General features: G+C 40.7%; 1 protein-coding gene across 12 annotated transcripts in view; it reads right to left on the reverse strand.

Annotated features, from left to right (window-relative positions):
* The window catches only part of EBF1 (EBF transcription factor 1), a 268,796-nt gene that overhangs the window by 50,468 nt on the left and 199,804 nt on the right, over positions 1–18,524 (reverse strand). For 8 of the 12 annotated variants that reach the window (XR_014958333.1, XM_021530735.3, XM_021530733.3 and 5 more), the window contains 2 exons: positions 18,329–18,462; positions 10,576–10,702 (listed from right to left, as the gene is read on the reverse strand). Coding sequence is in view for 11 of the 12 variants with exons in the window: in XM_021530735.3 (XP_021386410.1) it covers positions 10,576–10,702; positions 18,329–18,462 (261 nt within the window). In the remaining variant the exon portion in view is untranslated. The remainder of the gene's footprint in view (positions 1–10,575; positions 10,703–18,328; positions 18,463–18,524) is intronic. The other 4 variants (XM_021530736.3, XM_021530734.3, XM_021530728.4 and 1 more) reach the window with 1 other exon arrangement.

Consider the following 18,524-nt stretch of genomic DNA (forward strand, 5'->3'; position numbering starts at 1 on the left):
CCTCAAAATTAAAAACTTGTAGAAAATAAAAATTACTGTTTCTCAGTATGATGGCCACTTGAAGACCTGTTTTTATGGAACAGCAATGTAATGACTATTTCTAGTAGCTGTGTACAACATGCCTGTGAACTTTAGGGAGAATTCTTTTTGGAGTGGTGAAAATAGTCAGAGATCTACATTTGGAAAAAATATTTCCCCAGCAGAAGTGACCTTTCAATGTGAATTCATGGTTACTTCTGGCAGCAAAATCTTGCCTTTCATTTTTACAAATACAAGCTTGCTGCTGGAACTGCCTGAGCACACAAACTATGTATTTTTATTCGATGAGTTGTAGCCTTCTACAGAAATTATCCCACTGAAATCTGGGAACTGGATGTAAGATAGGAGAAAAAAACAGAACAAAAGAAAAAGGGGACAATAAATAGATGTATTTCAGAAATGATTAGGAATTACAATATTGGGTAATAGTTACTTTCCTGCACAACCCCTGGCACGTGAGGCACTGAGGGTGAAATGCTTCTCACTCAGCTTTAGCCAAACAAGTTCTTATTTGAGAAGTTTTTCAGAGCCCATGTGCAGGCAGAGGACAGAGGAAAGTTTCCTGAAGATTCCCCCACATCTTAAATGGCATCTTACAGTCCAGAGGGGATCAGACCCAGAGCTCCAAGGGGTTCACTACATTTTTATAAGGTATAAGAGGGCTTCATGATGTTGAAAAAGGATAAAACCCACCCTGAAGATGCTGCAGTGCTAAAAAGGAACATAAAATTTCATAATTCTTCATAGGTGTCACAATTTTGCTCTGTAATTTTCACAGATTTAAAATAGGGAGTTTGGCACCAATTTCTGTTTTAACACTTATTTTTACTAGGTGGCTGTTACAATATCTTAAATGCCATATGCATTTTCTGTCCCCTGGGGTCCTAAAAATGCCATATTTAGTTGCTTGTGTGGGGTTTCTCTGTGTGTTTTTTTGGCTGGGTTGTTTTAGGTTTTTTGTTGCTTGTGTGTGATTTGGATGGCTTTTATTAACTCTCTGTCTGCTGGGTGTGGGTTTTCCTTTTTTTAACCACCAATGCTGGCACCTGGTGCTATCCAACAGCAGTTAAGTCCACAACTCTTCAAGCATAGAGGTTAACCACAATTTATGGCAACAGGAAAAAGAAGAAAAATCATATTTGGGAAGTGGGGGGAGGGGATAGAAGTTAAAGACATTGAGAGGTGAAACAACAGTAGGTTTGGCCATGCAAATGCCTTAGGGCAAACTGTGCAGGACTGCAGCAAGTGCCCAAATCCAGACTCCACTGTGACACTGCCTGGGTGGCTCACACTTATCTCCCCAAGGTGCAAACTACCACAACTCCCCTGGTCCTTGGCATTGGAAGTTTGGTGTGGAATGGAAGAAGTTCCTTCAGAAGAGCTGCAAAAGCACAGCCTGATTTACATCACGCTAATATGCTGGTGTTCCAATAGATCAAATAATTTCTATCCTACCTTGTGGAACAAAACATCTGCATACACTTGGCTTGGCAGGACTAAGGCATGATGGTTTTATAGTTCTCAATTAACTGCTCACAACAGACCAGGGGCAAGATCCAATGGCAAAACTCCTTTCAGTGAAGGTTATACAGTTAGATGCAGACCTTAAACAATCAAGCTTGACATTTTTTTTTTTAATTAAAAAGGAAAATGTAGCAGTTTTAGCACCACAGTGCTGTCCCTCAGCAACAGCAGCAGCTGGGCGATGACAGAGACCTGCCAGGAGGTCCCGGGGAAGCTCGTTGAGATTGCTGAAACTTTTGTGCAGATTGAATCTTCAAGGAAATTCTGCTTTCTCTAAGACATTAGCCAGCCATTATCGTTAAATAAACATGGCCCAATGCCACATATCTCACATAATTTAAAACACCGTGGCTACAACTTTTCCGAGTTGGCTCCCGTGGTGTCACCAACGCAGCAGCTCTGCAGCCTGTCTGCACTGCAAAGTTTCAGACAAAATGGCTCAAAAAAATTTTAATAAAGTAAGGATGGACACTGTAACCTGTGCCAGGAGGCAACTCTGCAGAGTTCTGGCACATCCTGAGAACCTGCCAGGATTGAGTTTTGTCATAGTGTGATTAAACTGTTTCAAACATCTCTATCCAGTTACCAGGGCAGACCACATCACTTATGCACTTGATATCTTCATAACTAAGCAGAAGAGTCTGTGTGAGTTCTTGCAAGATAGCAGAAAAGTACAAAGAACTCCACACTCCATGCAATAAATTGCTCTTGCATCCACTGAGATGAAAGGCTACAAGTACAAGATTTTCCTTTTATCTATATATTAACAAAAAAAGCCTGAATCTGTAGACATGGGCTATATTGAGGCACATCTTCTCTGTAGTCACTGCTGTCAGAAGCTCTAACCAGGCTAGATAAGCACTACTGGCTGTGTAGGGATGCTGGTACAAGCAGAAGGAATGATGCAGCCCAAGTCCTGCCTCTGGGGAACGATGCTGCACATCCCAGAGCTGGGCACTTGTGAAACAAAAAGCCTCAGCAAAATGAGCCCTCACTAACAAGCACCTCAAAGGATTAAACACATCTTAAGGAGACTATTTGGCAGGCAGTGCTGTGTGAGAACTTGCCTCAGGCAGCTGTGCACTAAATTCAGGTCCTGATGCCTTCTCCAGAGCCAGGGTGGGCACCTCTGAGAGCCTGGCCATGGCTTGGCCACTCTTCAACCACAGCAAATCCTGCCAACCATTCCAGCAGAAACCAAAACATGCTGCACCCCACGAGAAGAGCAGGAAGGATGAGTTAAGGACATGCATTCCCATGAGGAAGCCAGAAGTCCCAGTCTATTAATCATGTCAGTGGCAACAAGTAGTTGAGGATTCTGTTTTCTGGACCAGCAAAGAGACAGTGCCTTGTCCCTCTTCTTAGAGCACAGCACCAAAATACATTAAGGTGATCAGTTCAGACTCTGCTGCCACTCTAAACTGCCCATTTCTGTGGTGTTTGTCTAACCTGGATAGCCACACATTAAAGGCAGTGAAGTCCCCCGTAGAAACAAAGTACAATGCAGACATTTTAGAAATTCATCTCATCTCCCTGTTTTATTGGCCTTTTTTAAAAAAATAAGAGGGAATAATATCTCATCAAGTGACATGAGCTAAAAGGATAATAAAAAAAGATTAACAATTTCAGCCTGGAATAAGAGTTTTGAAGTAAGGGTATGAAAATTTAAAGGTTTTGGGGTGGGGATAAAGAAAAGAATTTACAAGGCTTATTTTGTGAATCCAGTTAATTTATCATGAAGTCTGGAATTTGAAAAGCAAAAAAATGGTTTATTGGCTCTGAAGGTCAGATAACAATGTTATATCATATTCAATGGGTTAAGGTTCCAAGGGTCTACAGGGTTGCATGACAATTGCAGGAATCCTTATGAAGTCTATTTTATACCTTTATTGTTAATAGCTTTCTAATCCTTTACCACAAATTTATAGTTTAGAAATGGCAACACATCTTAAAGATTAAAGGTATGTGACAAACAGTTCATGTCCTCTAATAATCAAATCACATAGTTTAGATTGGGGGCTTATCAGGCTTTTTCCTACTCCATGGTTTCATAGGTAGAAAATACTTTATATCCCTATTACATGAATGATGAATGGGACCATTGGTTATGGGCTGTTATTTGCTTGGCTGTAGTCAATATGTTTTCTTTGGACAGGGACTTCAGTGATTTATTTCTCTTTTGGCCTTATCACTTATTAACTCAGGGCAGACAGAAACAGCCAAGGCTGTGAATAAGGACTAGTGCCCATTTAGACTTCTAATATCAGGGAAAATATTCTTTTTAATGATCCAGCTACCCTTTGCTGCGTAGAGTCTGATTGCACTTCCCTCTAACTAGAAAATAAAGGTCATATTTCTTAGAAAGTGTATACATAAAATATGCAAAATAATATGTTTCCTTCACAGACAGCTTTATTCTGACGGTTGCTGTAATTGCTTTCATTCTGAAGCTGTGCTACAGGTACCCTGCACACTTCCAGTGATTGTGTTTTGCAGTGTGTTATGGTGTTACCAGTGTTTAAGAAATACCAAAGAAATGAGGGTTCTGTTCCTATTAGCATAGAACAGGAATCCTCCAGTTTACCTCCACCAGCCCCTCTCTGTAATCAAGTGGGATTCCTCCCATCTTCCTTTCCTGACTTTCTGCAAACCAAACCAACCAGCCTAATATTGCTAATATTCCACCATGACAACTCTCCACACTTCAGTCCCCTGGGCATGTCCTTACAAGCTTCAAAACAAATATTTTGGTAACAACATTAACACCCCAAACCACCACCAAAATAATAAACACCGAGATTATTTCATCTAGAAAATCTTGTTCCAAAGCAATTGCAGCTTTTTTTTTCCCCTCAAAGTTTCCAGGCAGGGCAGGTGACTGACTCAGTTAATGGACTGGAACATACAAAGGGCCAAGCTTACACTCAAACAGAGATTTCCTGAGAGCAGCTCTTCTCCTCAAGAGCAGGTTAACACCCAGATCACATCACAGATGGGGGGCTTGGAGGGAGAGACTGCACCAACCCCACCCTTGTTTTCCCTGCAGGGTCCTGGACCCAGCAGTGGCACCACGAGTCCTTCAGGGGCTGTGACAAATTCCTCTGGAGTCCCCATAGCAAGGCCCACTTGGGAAGGAACACTTGGCACTGTGGGATAAAGGGGAACTCAATGAAATCTTCATTAGGATATTTTTAATTACATTCCCCAGTAAAAGTTTATATTTACAAAGGTTTGTTTTCATTCATTCTTACTTGATTGTGCTCTAGAGAAAGGATTTACCATCTCTCCTCCATAGACCCTCTCTGAGATCAGGAACAGATTTTCTATGGAGCATCCAAAGCACAGGGTAACCTGCAGCACAGGGCTCCCTGCTCTTCAGAACAGACAGCTCTTACTTTAAACTTTTTATATTTCTTTGCATAGAAGGATTTTTTTTCCCCTGTTCTTCTGCAGCACTTTCTGACTATTTAACTTCAGGACATCTGATACTTTTTATTCTGCCACCACTATTAATATTTACAAGTGAAAGGCAGATAAAAACTGCTGTTAAAAACAAATGGCATTCATTTGCTAGCTACCAGATCTCATAGCTGGCCACTCTTCTGGAGAAGTGATGTGTTCTATATTTCATTTCAGCTTAATGATCCTCATATCTTTGAGATTGAAGAATTTTATAAACACATCAGGATAAAACCTGAGACAGCACCAGACGTGCTGGATCTTTCCTCTTATTTTTATTGTTTTGTTGATGGTGGCCTTCTCTCCTGATTTATACTAATCAGTTATTTAAGTGCTCATGATTTAATAATAAACACGCATGAATGAGGCATTGTAAAACTAATGAGGTTGTGGATTACTGATTTTGAGAATAACTGCCACTAGGTTTTAACATTTCCCAGGAACCAACAGCCACACAACTATGGCCAAGGTTAGCTGGTGTAAGGGTCAAACTCCAGTCTGAAAGGATCAAGAAAAGCTCCAGTGGGGCTGCAGGAACTTCTTGACAGCCAGTCTGTCTCCTATCACCACTTCTTTTTCCTTCTTCTTTTTTTTTTTTTTTTTCCTTAATGTTCTTTTCTTTAGTCTACAAACTCCAGGACTCTCCATGCTGAAAACTGCTTGTTTCATTGATTATGTACTTTTTGAACTTAGTTATTGGTGCTTCCTTGAAAAGAGAAAATTTTCCTAGCAAAGGAAATCACTGAAATTTACCAGGTTGGAATCTGAAGGGACTCAAGATCAGCTTTTAAACAGTTCCAGTTCTGACCAGATCTCTGTACGTGACTCCAACCTGTGCTTCCAGGACCATGGACTCAAGTTTTAGATGGTAACAGGTAGTTTTTGGTCTCTTACTCTTGAAGGTATTTGACTTCAAAAAAAAGGAAAGGAGAATGGTTCTCAGAAGACAACTATTTCTTTGCTTCTGAAAATACAACCATCTAACAATAAAAATCTAAAAATTAAAGCACCTAAAACAGAGCCTTTTGGAAATGTTACCCAAATCATCTATGATCTGCAAGGCCCTTCCCTTTTAGTTCATGGACTCAAATATTTTTGGAAAAAATTTCCACGAGACCATTTCTTCTTTGTAGCAAATAGAGGAGTGGAAAGCTTCCTGAGAAGCCCTGTGACATTTCAGAGACAGACGCAGTTTCCCAGAAATTCTGTGAATATCCTGACCTCCACAGCACCAGGATTTCCACATCTCTGCACACACAGCGCAGCACAAACACCGGTCACTGCTGGCAGTGTGCACCCTGTCCTGCTCAGCCTGTGCCACAGTTATCCTGCAGGATCAGAGCTCAGCACGGGGTTATTCCCAGCCCTACACTCATCCCCCATCCACCATTCCCATTTGCAGCACTTCAAGAGACACATCCCACCCCAGAGCCCACAGCAAACACCAAATGGCCCGTGGGGGACTTGGTCAGCACACAAAGGGTTCAGCCCACAGCCTCCCTGGAAGCCTAATGCAAATTCAAATGGTCCCTAAATTCCAACCTCTATCCAAGCATGTAACCTATTTCCAAAAGGAGGAGCAGTATTTGGGGTACTGCTCAGCCAAGAATCTGAATTAACCCGCGTTGCACACAACCTCAGTGACACAGCTCTGTACTTCTGGCCCCTATGAAGTCGTTTGCTCTGTTTTGGGACAAAAAAAAAGCACAAAATCTTAAACTGAGCAGGTGGTAGAAGACACAGCATAATGCATTTTTATGGGCCCTCCATATGTCCTTTCCAATATGCAGTGAGATAAATTCTCATCTCAATTACGGTCATGCAGCCCCACTCAAATCTTGCAGCTTAGTACCACTGCAAAAGTCATCTGTGAAATTCATGCTGTCCATGGTGCATCTATTTTTTTTTTTTTTTTAATTAAACCCAAACAAAATCTCAAAGGCCTGTCTGGGTATCACAAATTTGTGCCAACTCTCATTTCTTATTTAAGTCGACCATATATGTCCTTAGTTGCCTTCCCAAACTACCTATGGATTTGTGCCTCTAATCTCTTCCTTTATCTCAGTTTCTCCAGTTCTAAAATAATGGTAGTGACACACACTTGACTCCCAAGTTGTGACACAAAGCTGAATTCAATTCATTCAGTGCTCTCCAGTGCCAGAAGAGACTTAGAGATGAGCAGTGCCACAGCATCTCTGGGTATTTCTATGTGTAACATGGATTTTTAATATTATTCCAAAGTGAACACACATTCAAGGTGTGTTCAGACTTCTGTATTTCAAATCACATTCTCTCAGGAATGTCAAAGCTTAAAATCTAAGAAATAATTGCTCTCAAGTGCATGCCAATGGCTTGCTCTGCAGATGGAAAATAAAAAACTTATGTTTTCTTGTAAGGACAGGGTTGACACTGGTTTATTTCTTTCAGAAATACTCACAAAAGCCAGGATTTCCCTGTATATATGTGACCTTCATTCCTAGATGGCACATGGACTACTTAGAGATCATGTTACTAAGTTATTTGCAGTTAAAGAGGAAAAAAAGGCTAAAATTAATGGGTCACTGGGTATTTTCTTCTGAGAACTTAACTACTTAACAGTAAGAAAAAAACAGTTTACAGCCAGGTGGCTTGAGGGGATATTTTGTTGAACACTGATTAAAAATAATTTCTTCTAAATGAGACCTGACCACAAAATGGGACCATTAACGAGCAGGGACATTCTCACCAGAAAGGAAACTACGCTTGATCAACTCCTGCACCGCCCACAAACCTCAGGTCTTGTTCTCCCTCTCTCACACACTCTCTTTTGCTTCTCCCCCCCTTGCTTTTTCTGCTCTCCCCTTTTCTTGTTCTTAATAGCAGGGTAAATAAGCAGCAAGTGATGCTGAAATGTTTTCGGCCAAAAACAGAGGCCAAACTCCTCTGAGAAAACATTTGGCCTCTGTGGTTTTGTAATATGTTCCAGAACACTGAGTTCACTGAAGAACATTGTGAAAAACTCCCATCGACTGGAGTGATGCTGGGGAATGTTACTGTATCCCAACTTCCAATTGGTCCACTTCCTGCAGGCCTTGTTAAAAAAAAAAAAAAAAAAAGAAAAAAAAAAAAATAGTGCTATGTGGGAGTTAAATCAAGTTCCCATGGGAAAAATGAATGGCAAGAAATTCTAGCTTTAAAAGAAACAGCTAATCTGCTAGTTTGATTGTTCTTCAAAACTTACAATGAACCAATAATCCTAATTAAAACCACTTGGCCTAGTTCTCTAAAGCATCATAGCTTTTTCTATGCTTCGTTTGTACACACCATAGACTATTAGGTTTTTTCTAGTGCTCACTAACAAAGTGCTGACTTTGTTGGGATGGCTGAGCTAATTTCGTGAACTCAGTGTGAAACCTTAGCTAAACAAAATTGTGGTAATTTTCCTTAATTTGTAAAAGTGATTGGAGTGCAAACAAAATTTTCCTCTTGGGTCAATCCTATAATTTTCAATTAACTAAAACTAATCGGCAGGCATGTACTGAACCTGCATTTTGTTTAAAGGGCTGGAAGGCACTTCTGAAGGTCAGGATGCATTAATTGTTTTTATTTTAGTTTCATTTAGTCCTTTTTAAAAAGCTACATTTACATTCAGGCAGGTTCTAAAAGGAAAATGCAAATTGTGTGAGGTAGGATTTCAGTCACAACACCTTTTCTGTATCCATTGTAACTCTGTAAGTAACTGCATGAGAGAATTGTCCATGGACTGGATCACCTTTGATTTTATCATTGTTCAGTATTTCATAACTTCCATTTACTGGATGAAAAAGATTGTGTTTTAAACACCAACCAGAAAATGCATACATGGAAACACTCTCCCTACTGGGACACTTTATTTCCACATTCAGCCATCTGCTTCTGGGCAGACAAGCTAAACTGCTGCCCTCCTTTTTACTGGAAAGCTAATTAATGATATCTGAAAAGCAACCCCAAAATGGGTTCAGGCCATTTTTACATTTAATGAAGTCATCATAAATTTCTTTGCAAAGTTAAGGGGAGCAGATTCCCCCCTTTTTTCCCTTCCATATCCACACCTGCCATTTCAGAAGCCCCAGGGGCAGCCACCCCAGTGGGGTGACAAGAGGCAGGACAGCACAACTTCCTGCAAAAAAGAGAGGAGGAAAAGGATTCATCTCAAACAGTCCAAAGCTCTGGGCAACATCCTCCTGTCATGGTTCACACCATCAATTTGCACAAGGCATCAATTTGACCTTTGCTTTTCCTTTTGTGCCAACACATTCAAAATCTTTTTGATATGGTATGTTATTGTCCATTATATGGGTTTCCCACATATTGCTGAAATCAAAATGCTCACAAATAAACACACAGCTTCCACAAGTGCCTGCTCCTCAGCCAGCAGGGCAATATGTGAGTATTTTAAGAGCCAGTTTAAAGAAACACAAGGCATAATCTCATCTGGGGGAGGGTATTTGAAAAAGACAAGAAAGAATTATAAGGCACCTTTGTTCACCTTGCTTAGTTTAGTGTTAACAAAATTTGAATAATTTTCCTGCCCAGCTGGAGCACAGAATTCTCTCCTCTGCCTCGAGTCCCTGTGTGTACACTGAGAGTTGGAGTAATGCATGTGGAACTCAGGATGCCTTAGTCACAAGTATTTATGGTATATCCTAAAGTTCCAGTGGCATTGAGGGCGAGGAAATGAATTGTACAGGGTTGTGCTGAACCACAGTTCAGGCAAATAGTTCCAGCATAATCCTGTCTGTAGATGTGAACAACAAGTGCATTAAAAGCACATCAAAACCAGGGCAAACCTGTTAATTCCTGTAGCACACACCTTCAGAGGAATCAATGACACACATCCTTTTAAAAAGTTAGGCTGCTATTTGATTTATTTTCCAGGCCATTCTTATAACTACTGACAGTGGCTTGACACTGACAGCACCTGCAATGTTCCAGACTGTTTTGGGTTTTTTTGTTAGATTTTTTGATGCCAAATTACTCAAGTTAGTGGTCTCCAGTGTGGGAAACCACCCCAAAGCACAGTGCAAGTTGCTGTGTCTGCAAAACTGACTGGGCTGAGAGCTACTTGAGATCCCTGTAAGCCAGAGACAAGTGAGCTATGGTGAGATGGGCTGGCAAACAGGCTTTGAACCCTTGCAACACCTGCTGGACAACATGAGATGGAGATGTTTAGCAGGATCCTTCTCAAGACAGGAGAAGGATGTGTCTAGCTCCTTGTGCTTGCACTCTTCCTCTGTTTGTTTAAGTACTGGAGTATCTGCTTCCCTCCTTCCTCTCCCCTCCTGGGTAAAGAGATGTCCCATTGAGAGGACAAACAAGCAAACAAAAATCCCACACTGGGATTTCAGATTCATCCCTACAGTCCCCCAGTTCTCCAACCTCCCCCTGACTCCAGCCTCAAACTGGTGCCTTCAGTGATGTCCTCAGCAAAAACAATAAGATGCAGCACAGGTTTTAATGATGAAAGCAGAAGCCCTAGCAAGGGTGATATATTGCCTGCCCCATTTTCCCCCCTTACGTTCAAAGCATCCATACCTGTGTAAATGAATCTTCCAGGCGTTCCCTTGCAAAACTGCTTAGACTTGTAGGACAATGTGACTTCTACAACCCCTGGGATATGTCGGGGAGGCGTCTGTACACGGATGGCATGTGGAGTAATCAGCTAGAGAAAACATTGGGAAGAGAGAAGAAAGAGAAAACAAGCACTGTTAGATGCTGAACACCTCTTTAATAACACTTTCCTCTCAGATCACAGTAAATAAGCTTTAAAACATGTAATTAACCTGTCAGTGTTTGAATACAATCTCGATGTAACCCACACAAAAGCCAGTGACCACAATATTTACAAGCTTTCTCGTAACAGCATTATTCCTGTTTTCATACATGGCAGGCAATTGCTTCCTAGTACAAGCATCAGCCCTGGTTTAATGCAATAACTCCAGCCTACTCCAGCAGGACACCCACGTTTGCTCAGATGAATTCTGGGATCATGACAGTGTCCAACAAATCAGATTCATAAATGACACAGAATTACACGTGTGAACATGGCACAGCACCAGTCCAAGGTTTTAAAAACTCCAGCTCCCAGATGACATCTGTAGACTAGAAAAACACCTTGTGCTGCTGTTTTAATTTTCTGTTCATTCTGTGGAGGTGTAACTGATTCCTGTAGAAACGCAAATCTTGGCTTCTAAAGGATGCTGGATCTTTCCTTCAAAATTATGAGAGCACTCAAAAATGATGTACCAAAGAAAAGCATCTAACCATCACCTCCAGTCTGCCTCACTGCAATGAGAGGGCTTCTTCAGGTGTAGATTTACACAGAAATAAGTAGATAAACCTGACTTTATTGGGGCAGGGGATTCTGATCCTCTTGGCACAAAGGTTGGGGTGGGTCAGCGCTGCACTTTCCAGGCTCTAGACAATTTTTGCTTTTTCAGGATTCTGGACTGGATTTAAAATGTGGTCCATGAAATGAGTAGCAGAGCTATCTAGGAGTTCACTAATTCAGAGCAAGATTAACTCAAATCTCTGCTGCTCTCAGAAACTACAGCATTGTCTTCCCCATCACCAAAACGTCCTCTTCTCACTCAATGTGCTCCCTCAGAAAAAAAACAAACAAACAAACAAACAAACAAAAAAAAACAGTAAAAAGAAAAAAGAGGTCCAGAGAAAAGATGACATGATTGTGTCCAAAAACCAAGATACAGCTCTGGCACATGGATAATCCTTCTCTGCCTGTGGCACATTAATGCACCTCTAGAGAGGCAAATAAAACCAAGACCTGGCTTGACAGGTTATGAGCAAATTGTGAACACCCCATGCAGTCAACTGCTCTATGCTCTTGGTCGAATCATGTCCTGGATTAAGGAATAAACTTCAATAGTTTTTTTTTAAATAAAAAGCTTATTTTGTTCTTATTTTTACTAAGAACCAAATGTTTCAGCATTGTCGTAAGGCCCCACCGAAAAAAAAAAAAATCCAGACTTTGATCCAGTTCTTTGTTTAGGGCACGGGACTAAAAAAGAGCACAGAAGGAGAGTAAGATCTGTCTGAGAGCCATCTGTGCTACAGAGGGAAATGGCACACACAGTAGGGAGCTCTCCATATTTAAAATAAGAAAATTAATATTAAATCAAGTTGAATGTTAAAACCAAAACTACCAGCATCAAATGCTCCAAAAGTTATTCAGATCCACAGAAGTCAGAAGCCACATGTCATTTTAGAAATTATCATGTAGGGGTTGATGTCTTCTTGTTTGGGAGCTCCAAAAGAATGTTTTCAGGCTCTGCTTTGGAATCATGTGGTTTAGAAACTCACTTACTTTTAAAAGAAACCTGCCTTTTTTTCCTAAATTGCTCACTCTATCAATTTGGGAAAAAACCTAAAAATTAAAACAAAACCCAAAACCAAACCCCAAACTTCCAAGGAATGCTTTCACTTAAACTGTGTTGTCTTACAGTTGAGCTGACCAAAGCCTAAAAGTCCAGGCCAATTCTCTCCATGCCCTAAAAAGCCAGCAGAGGCAGAAGGCAGTGCCAAGCAGCAATTGATTTCCAGTGCTTCAGACACCTCTCACGTTGGGGTGAGCCTCTCCCTGGAAGCTTCAACCCTTCCCCACTGAACAAACAGGACAAGCTTAGACTATTTGTTCAACTGTAAGCAGCCAAATATAACTGAGATAAATCCCATCCTCGAGTGGTTCTGGTTAACTGGGTGAACTGGCAAGATGGAGAATAATTTATGGCATTTTTGGGAAAAAATATTTGTAAAAACAGCCAAGGATTTTAGTAGTAAAGGTTAACACGCTCATCTTACTACATCAGCATGAGTCTTGCATCCCTCACCCCCATTCTGGCATGAGCTATACAGGCAGCTTCTGGTTGTATCTTTGAATTTCCCAGCATTTACTGGTCTGTCACCACTTTAATGTTCTTTAAACATAATTTGTGGCATTTTCCAATACTCATCTTCCCTGGTTCCCAAGAAACGTCTGACCTATTTATGGTCCATTGTTACAGAGAGCTGGGGAGAGTTAAGCAAGTTTCCTGGTTTGTTCTCCACAAACAGTTTGGTTTTCCTTTGTGCTCTGAAGTAAATAAGTTTAACTGTGTTTAAAACCACAAATATACAATAATGTCGCCCACACATTCCCAAAGGGTGAACATTATGTCTGAAGTCCTATGGTTTAGGACACTCAGGATGTATTTTATTCCTCCTTTCCCTACAACTAAAATTTGGGAGGTATACCAGGAGCAAACATGTGCCTCTTCCTTTTGCTTTTTCTCCATCACATCTGTCAGTGACCACTGGCAGGGATTCAGTGCTGGGTCTTTGTTCTGGGTCAGCCTTCATGTCTCCTGCACACAGAGGGAACTGGACAGCTTGGTTACACACGAGGAGCTCCTGAGATTGCTGTCATAGCAGGAGATTTGCTTTAAGGGACAAAAAATGTTCCTTTGCACATTGAAATCTCCCACCTTGAATCTCAAATTCAAGTTCCACAGCACTGCCAGGATCTGCTGTGGACTGGGAGCATCTCTCCAAATTGTCCTGACTCTGGTTTGTAATCCAAGTGACCCAGTTGGTGCTGTACAGCTCTGGGCAGTCCAAGCCCATCCACAGCAAAAGCAGATCTGCCCCTGCCTTCCATAACTCCAGGATTATGGGATGTTTTCCTCTGTACACTGTCAGCCTGGGGCCTGATGTTGGGAACCTACTCCACCTTTTCTCCCTTCACCCTGACATAGACTGTTCCTTCTTCAGGGCACAATCTGCCTCGTATTTACATGCAAAACATCTGGAAGAGGTGAGCTATTACCATCCAGGGATATTAAAAGTAAAGACAACACTTCTGGATGCCTCTGAGCCCCAAAGAGCTGGAGACTGATAAAGAGTCTTGGGGAAGCATCGTGACATGTCCACCCTGTTGTTTTTCAGCATCTGTCCTTGCCCAGTGACAACCACAAGACTCTGAGGTAGATGAGCTCCCCGTGTGACCCAGCAGGGCCAGTTGTGCATCCTCAGCTCAGCTGGAAACTCTTGGTGGATGAACAGACACCAAAAGAACAGCATGGAAACAACCAAGAATCCCTAAATATGAGTTATGCCCCTTTCTGAATTTATTTTTTAAATGTAAATCTTGAGCAAGGCATTAATCTGTGATTTGAACAGGAACCCAGCAGACAAAATTCTCAAATCCATCTTCCTCTTCCATTTCAGCATTTAGCAAATTAAGAAATGGAGCTGGATGTAAAATAAGTAACTGGACCTTTATCCCAAGGGATTTTCAAGTGATTTGGCCTGATACTTAGTAACTGCATTTGCTGTTTGGTATAAATTCTTACATGTCAGCTGGGACATGCAGTGGGTTGCACTAAAACCTGAGTTAGGGATCTTTTGAATGGTGGGTGGTGCCTGGCCTTCAACATCCAAAACACATTTGGACTGAGTGTGTACAACAAGCCTCTTTCTGTGGTTTGCTAATATATTCTAGGCATTCTTGTGTGATACAGCATCATTTCACACTCTTCAGAGTGCCAGGTTACTTTCTTTTTTTAAAAGTGACATTTTATAAGGAGATGTCATTAATCTGAGTCACTAGTTTATTTTTGCATGCTTGAGCTCTGGTTTGTGGTTAGGGAAATGGTGACAATCAGTCATAAATTTGACTTTGACTCTGTGTGAAGAGGACCATTAGAACAGGAATGAAGAAAAATCCCACCAACTGAAGGTAATGACAGCTTTCAGTAAGAACAGAACCCTTAGGGTACCTACATTTTAAAAAACAACCAATGACTTTGCATGCCTCAATTCTGGGCATCCAGATGCTGCTTAATAAGCCTTGGTTTGCAAAAAGAGTGTGCCTACTCATTTTTTAAAAATGAGTCAGAGCTCCAAAATAAGCACTAAAAGCCAGAGACTTCCAAAATCAATAACAAACATAAAAAGCAAAATAACAAACTGAATTTGATTCAGCAGCAGTAAAAAAAAAAAAAAAATACACAAAAAAGCCACCAAACCAAAAAAATCATCCTCTGTTTTTGCACTGTACAAATGTAAAAAAAAAAAATAAAAATAGATGTTTCAGTGTTTCATCTTTTCTTAATATAAAAGAAAAAGAAGTTGTTTCCAGCTGACTCTGTACAGCTGCAGGAATGTTCTTGGCAGGAAAATGTTTGAAGAAATAGTTCATTTTAAGCAAATATTGTGGAATATTTATAAGACACTAATTTTGTCTTCACAATCATGTATTTGCCCTGCAAGTCGACTCTCAGAGTCTGAGCACCCCAACAGGAGAGAGAAACAAGGACATGTTCTTATCAGCAGCACCACTTTGGAATATTTGTGACCACACAGGGACCCAGAGCCTGGGGGAAACGCCCCAAATTCCAGCTCTGTGTTGTGTGCACTGCAGACAGGCAGCGGGGCTGTCTGGCACACAGAATGTTTGCTGGGAGGCGCTGAGCACAGCCAGCATGTGCACACCATAGAGCAGCGCTGTTTGTTTGGCGGTACGAAAGTCCCCTGGAAACAAAAAAAGGCATCAGACGGCCCATTCTGCTGTATTCTAAAAATACCAGGGGCTTTTAAAGTCATTTTTCTAAAGTAATATGGGAGGTAAGGATTAATTGAACCTACTGGCTTAGGGTATCTGCATTTCTGCTCAAAATTAATGTGACAAATTAAGTTTTTATTTAGTTCTCCCTGGCTGAGAAAGGTTGCAATTATGTTAGAGTGTTTACAGCCAAAATATATGTTTAAATAATAAATATGTGTTTCAGAAACCATGCTAGACCTCCTTTTTTAACACAGTCAACTCCATTTCAAGCATATAAATATTTCAATTACAAAACTTGAATGCATGTAAAATAAATTAAAAATATATTATTTGCATTTCAAATTATTTATAACATGCTGCTTGACAGCAACAAATTCACTCTTAAAAGGAAGTTGTTTGGGTTATTTTGACTCTTAACTTTACTTCTGAATTAGGGTAGGAGTTATATTTTAAATATCCATGCAGCTCAGGTATTTACATGGATTTTGCTATAATAAAGTCTGAGTAATATAGGACCTTTACAATAATTACCTTCACAGCACCTCTCCAAAGAAGGTGACTAATCTTATTACTGTTTTAGAGAAAGGGAATTGAACTTTAAGTAGATTATACGATTTGCCCAAGGTCCCATGCAAAGTCTGTAGCAAAATGATGCTTAATTTCAATATTAGACTTCATCCTCCAAACCACCTGCAATTATCACTGAAACTGAAGCTGGAAAAATCCACATGAAAATGTTCTTTAAGACTCTTTATTTTTCTTTAGTCTCTATCTGGTTTTGTTTGGGATTTTCTGAAGCCCAGTTAAAATTATATTTTGTTTGGATCTATGAAACAACAGGATGAACTTTAAAATTTGTCCAGAATTCAATGACAAAATAACCTGGCCAAGTTTGCTCATAACTGGGCCTTAATGGCAACTCAGGATGAGCCTGCTCCAGTTTTGTAATGGACTCAGTTTCAGAGGCTTGACAGTTCAATTTTATACTCTATTAAAGTAAAACAAAAATATTCTTCTTGGGTACTGAAAATTCCTTAGACATTTTTAGAAATGGGAAGGCAAATGAAAGAACTTATTTTGTACTTCATAGGTGGCTTGTATGTGTAATTTGAATTATTTATAGACCACTATTATTTAGGGATCACTCATGCATTTCTGCACTTGTTTACCATGTTTGTTTGCTTCTTTTAGAAAGAATGTTCTTTACTCCTATATGATTTTTGACTGCTCTCATAGGTTATGAAATGAGAAGCAGTTTTGCAAGAGAGAGGCAGTGAAAGAGTTGCAGGCCATTGCAGCATTCCCAGACAACAGACTGGCCTCGGTCCGGACCCCCTCTAACATTATTAATTCCATGACAAGGCCTTGCAACCATCAGCAACAATGTTTTGACCAGCATTAATCTCCTGAGATTAGAAACTGACAATTAATGGCTTCCACTAATAAATAGAATCAAGATTTATAATGAAAGATCCAATTCTGCAGCGCCAGAATCGGAGCAGTTTCCTCCCAGCCCCTTCACCTTTCCCTGTGAAATGTCTGCAGCCATAATGGCTTCAATATTAACACACAGAATGCTTACACTGGGCCCAGGGGGCACTTTCATGATCACATAAGGGCTTCAGAATAGGGCTCATTTACTGTCTCTCCTTTTCTGGAATGCCCTTTCATCCACACTTGTCCTCAAGTGGAAGGATGAGAGACAGAGAGAGAATAGTGAAGGACATTAGAGAATACTCTTCACATGGAAAAAACACTGCCATATGTGCAATGGAATCAGTAGGGGGAATGTGCTGGATATAAATTAATCTATGGTGTTGATTTAAGATTTACAGGATGGAAGGTAAAGCATGAGAAGATCTTCTCACCATTGGGAAGTGTTGCAGAGATATTTCAAGGAGGCTGCATTTTTTTTCAGTATTAAAATAATGAAAATTACTATTTCTTATTAAACCTTAAAAAGGCTTTTGGAAAGCCCTAAGTTCAAAATATAAACCTTTCCTTGGAGCTGTCTCCTTGTGCCAGTGGGGGAACTCTGCCATGGTTTCTACAACCCTGGCCATGGCCACTGGGCTGATGCTGCCTGGGTTTTAACTTTCCACCGGTTTTGGGGGAATGTAGGCTACACAATTAATTATGTGCTGGGAAAAGACAGGATTTAAGGAGCTGGGAAGAATAACAACAGGGAAAAAAATGGATAAGAAACAAGGAAAGGGCTCCTGTGAAACTGCAGAGTCCCCTGCTAGGTATGAGGAGTCCACTGTGGTGCATTTGTTTGCTGCTATGAAAATGATATTTACACCAAGTATCCAGGCTTTAGGGATATGCTGTTCAGGGGTGCTGAATTCTGCAATCTTCACCTTACTGAGCTGCAGCTACCAGCAACCAGTTTCCCTGAAAAGTGGGATCACCTAAACGTTTGTTTCCTGTGGGCCCTTAGCTATTGTAGTGCTAAACACAGAATTATTCACACAGGCCTTTATCCTCCCCTTTCCTCAGAATAAAAGCCACTGAGCTAAATTCTCAGCCAGCACCAGAAGATCCAAATCCCCCTGGCTATAATGGGTTCCCACCACAGATAAATTTGATTAATTATTTTCATAAAACTGAGCGAGGCAAAGATTTGTGTGTCGACATTTGTTGCTGATTTAGCATGTGGCCCAGAGAAAGGACAGGCTGGCTACAAGAGACAAAGCTGTGAGACATTAGCTATGAGACAACACCTACCTCACTCCAAACCAGCATGGTGCCGAATATGACCTGTAACCCATCAAAGAAATTGTCTCCTATGATGATGACAGTGGCACCTCCTGTAGTCCATCCTTCACTTGGACTGATGGCTTTGATACATGGTGTAGCTGCTTTTCAACACACATGAAAAAGAGAAGTATTCTGCTGTTAGAACTGGATTTTAATGATAGAA

Source organism: Lonchura striata, chromosome 13 (assembly GCF_050655825.1).
Source record: "Lonchura striata isolate lonStrDom1 chromosome 13, ASM5065582v1, whole genome shotgun sequence".
Taxonomy (NCBI): Eukaryota; Metazoa; Chordata; class Aves; order Passeriformes; family Estrildidae; genus Lonchura; species Lonchura striata.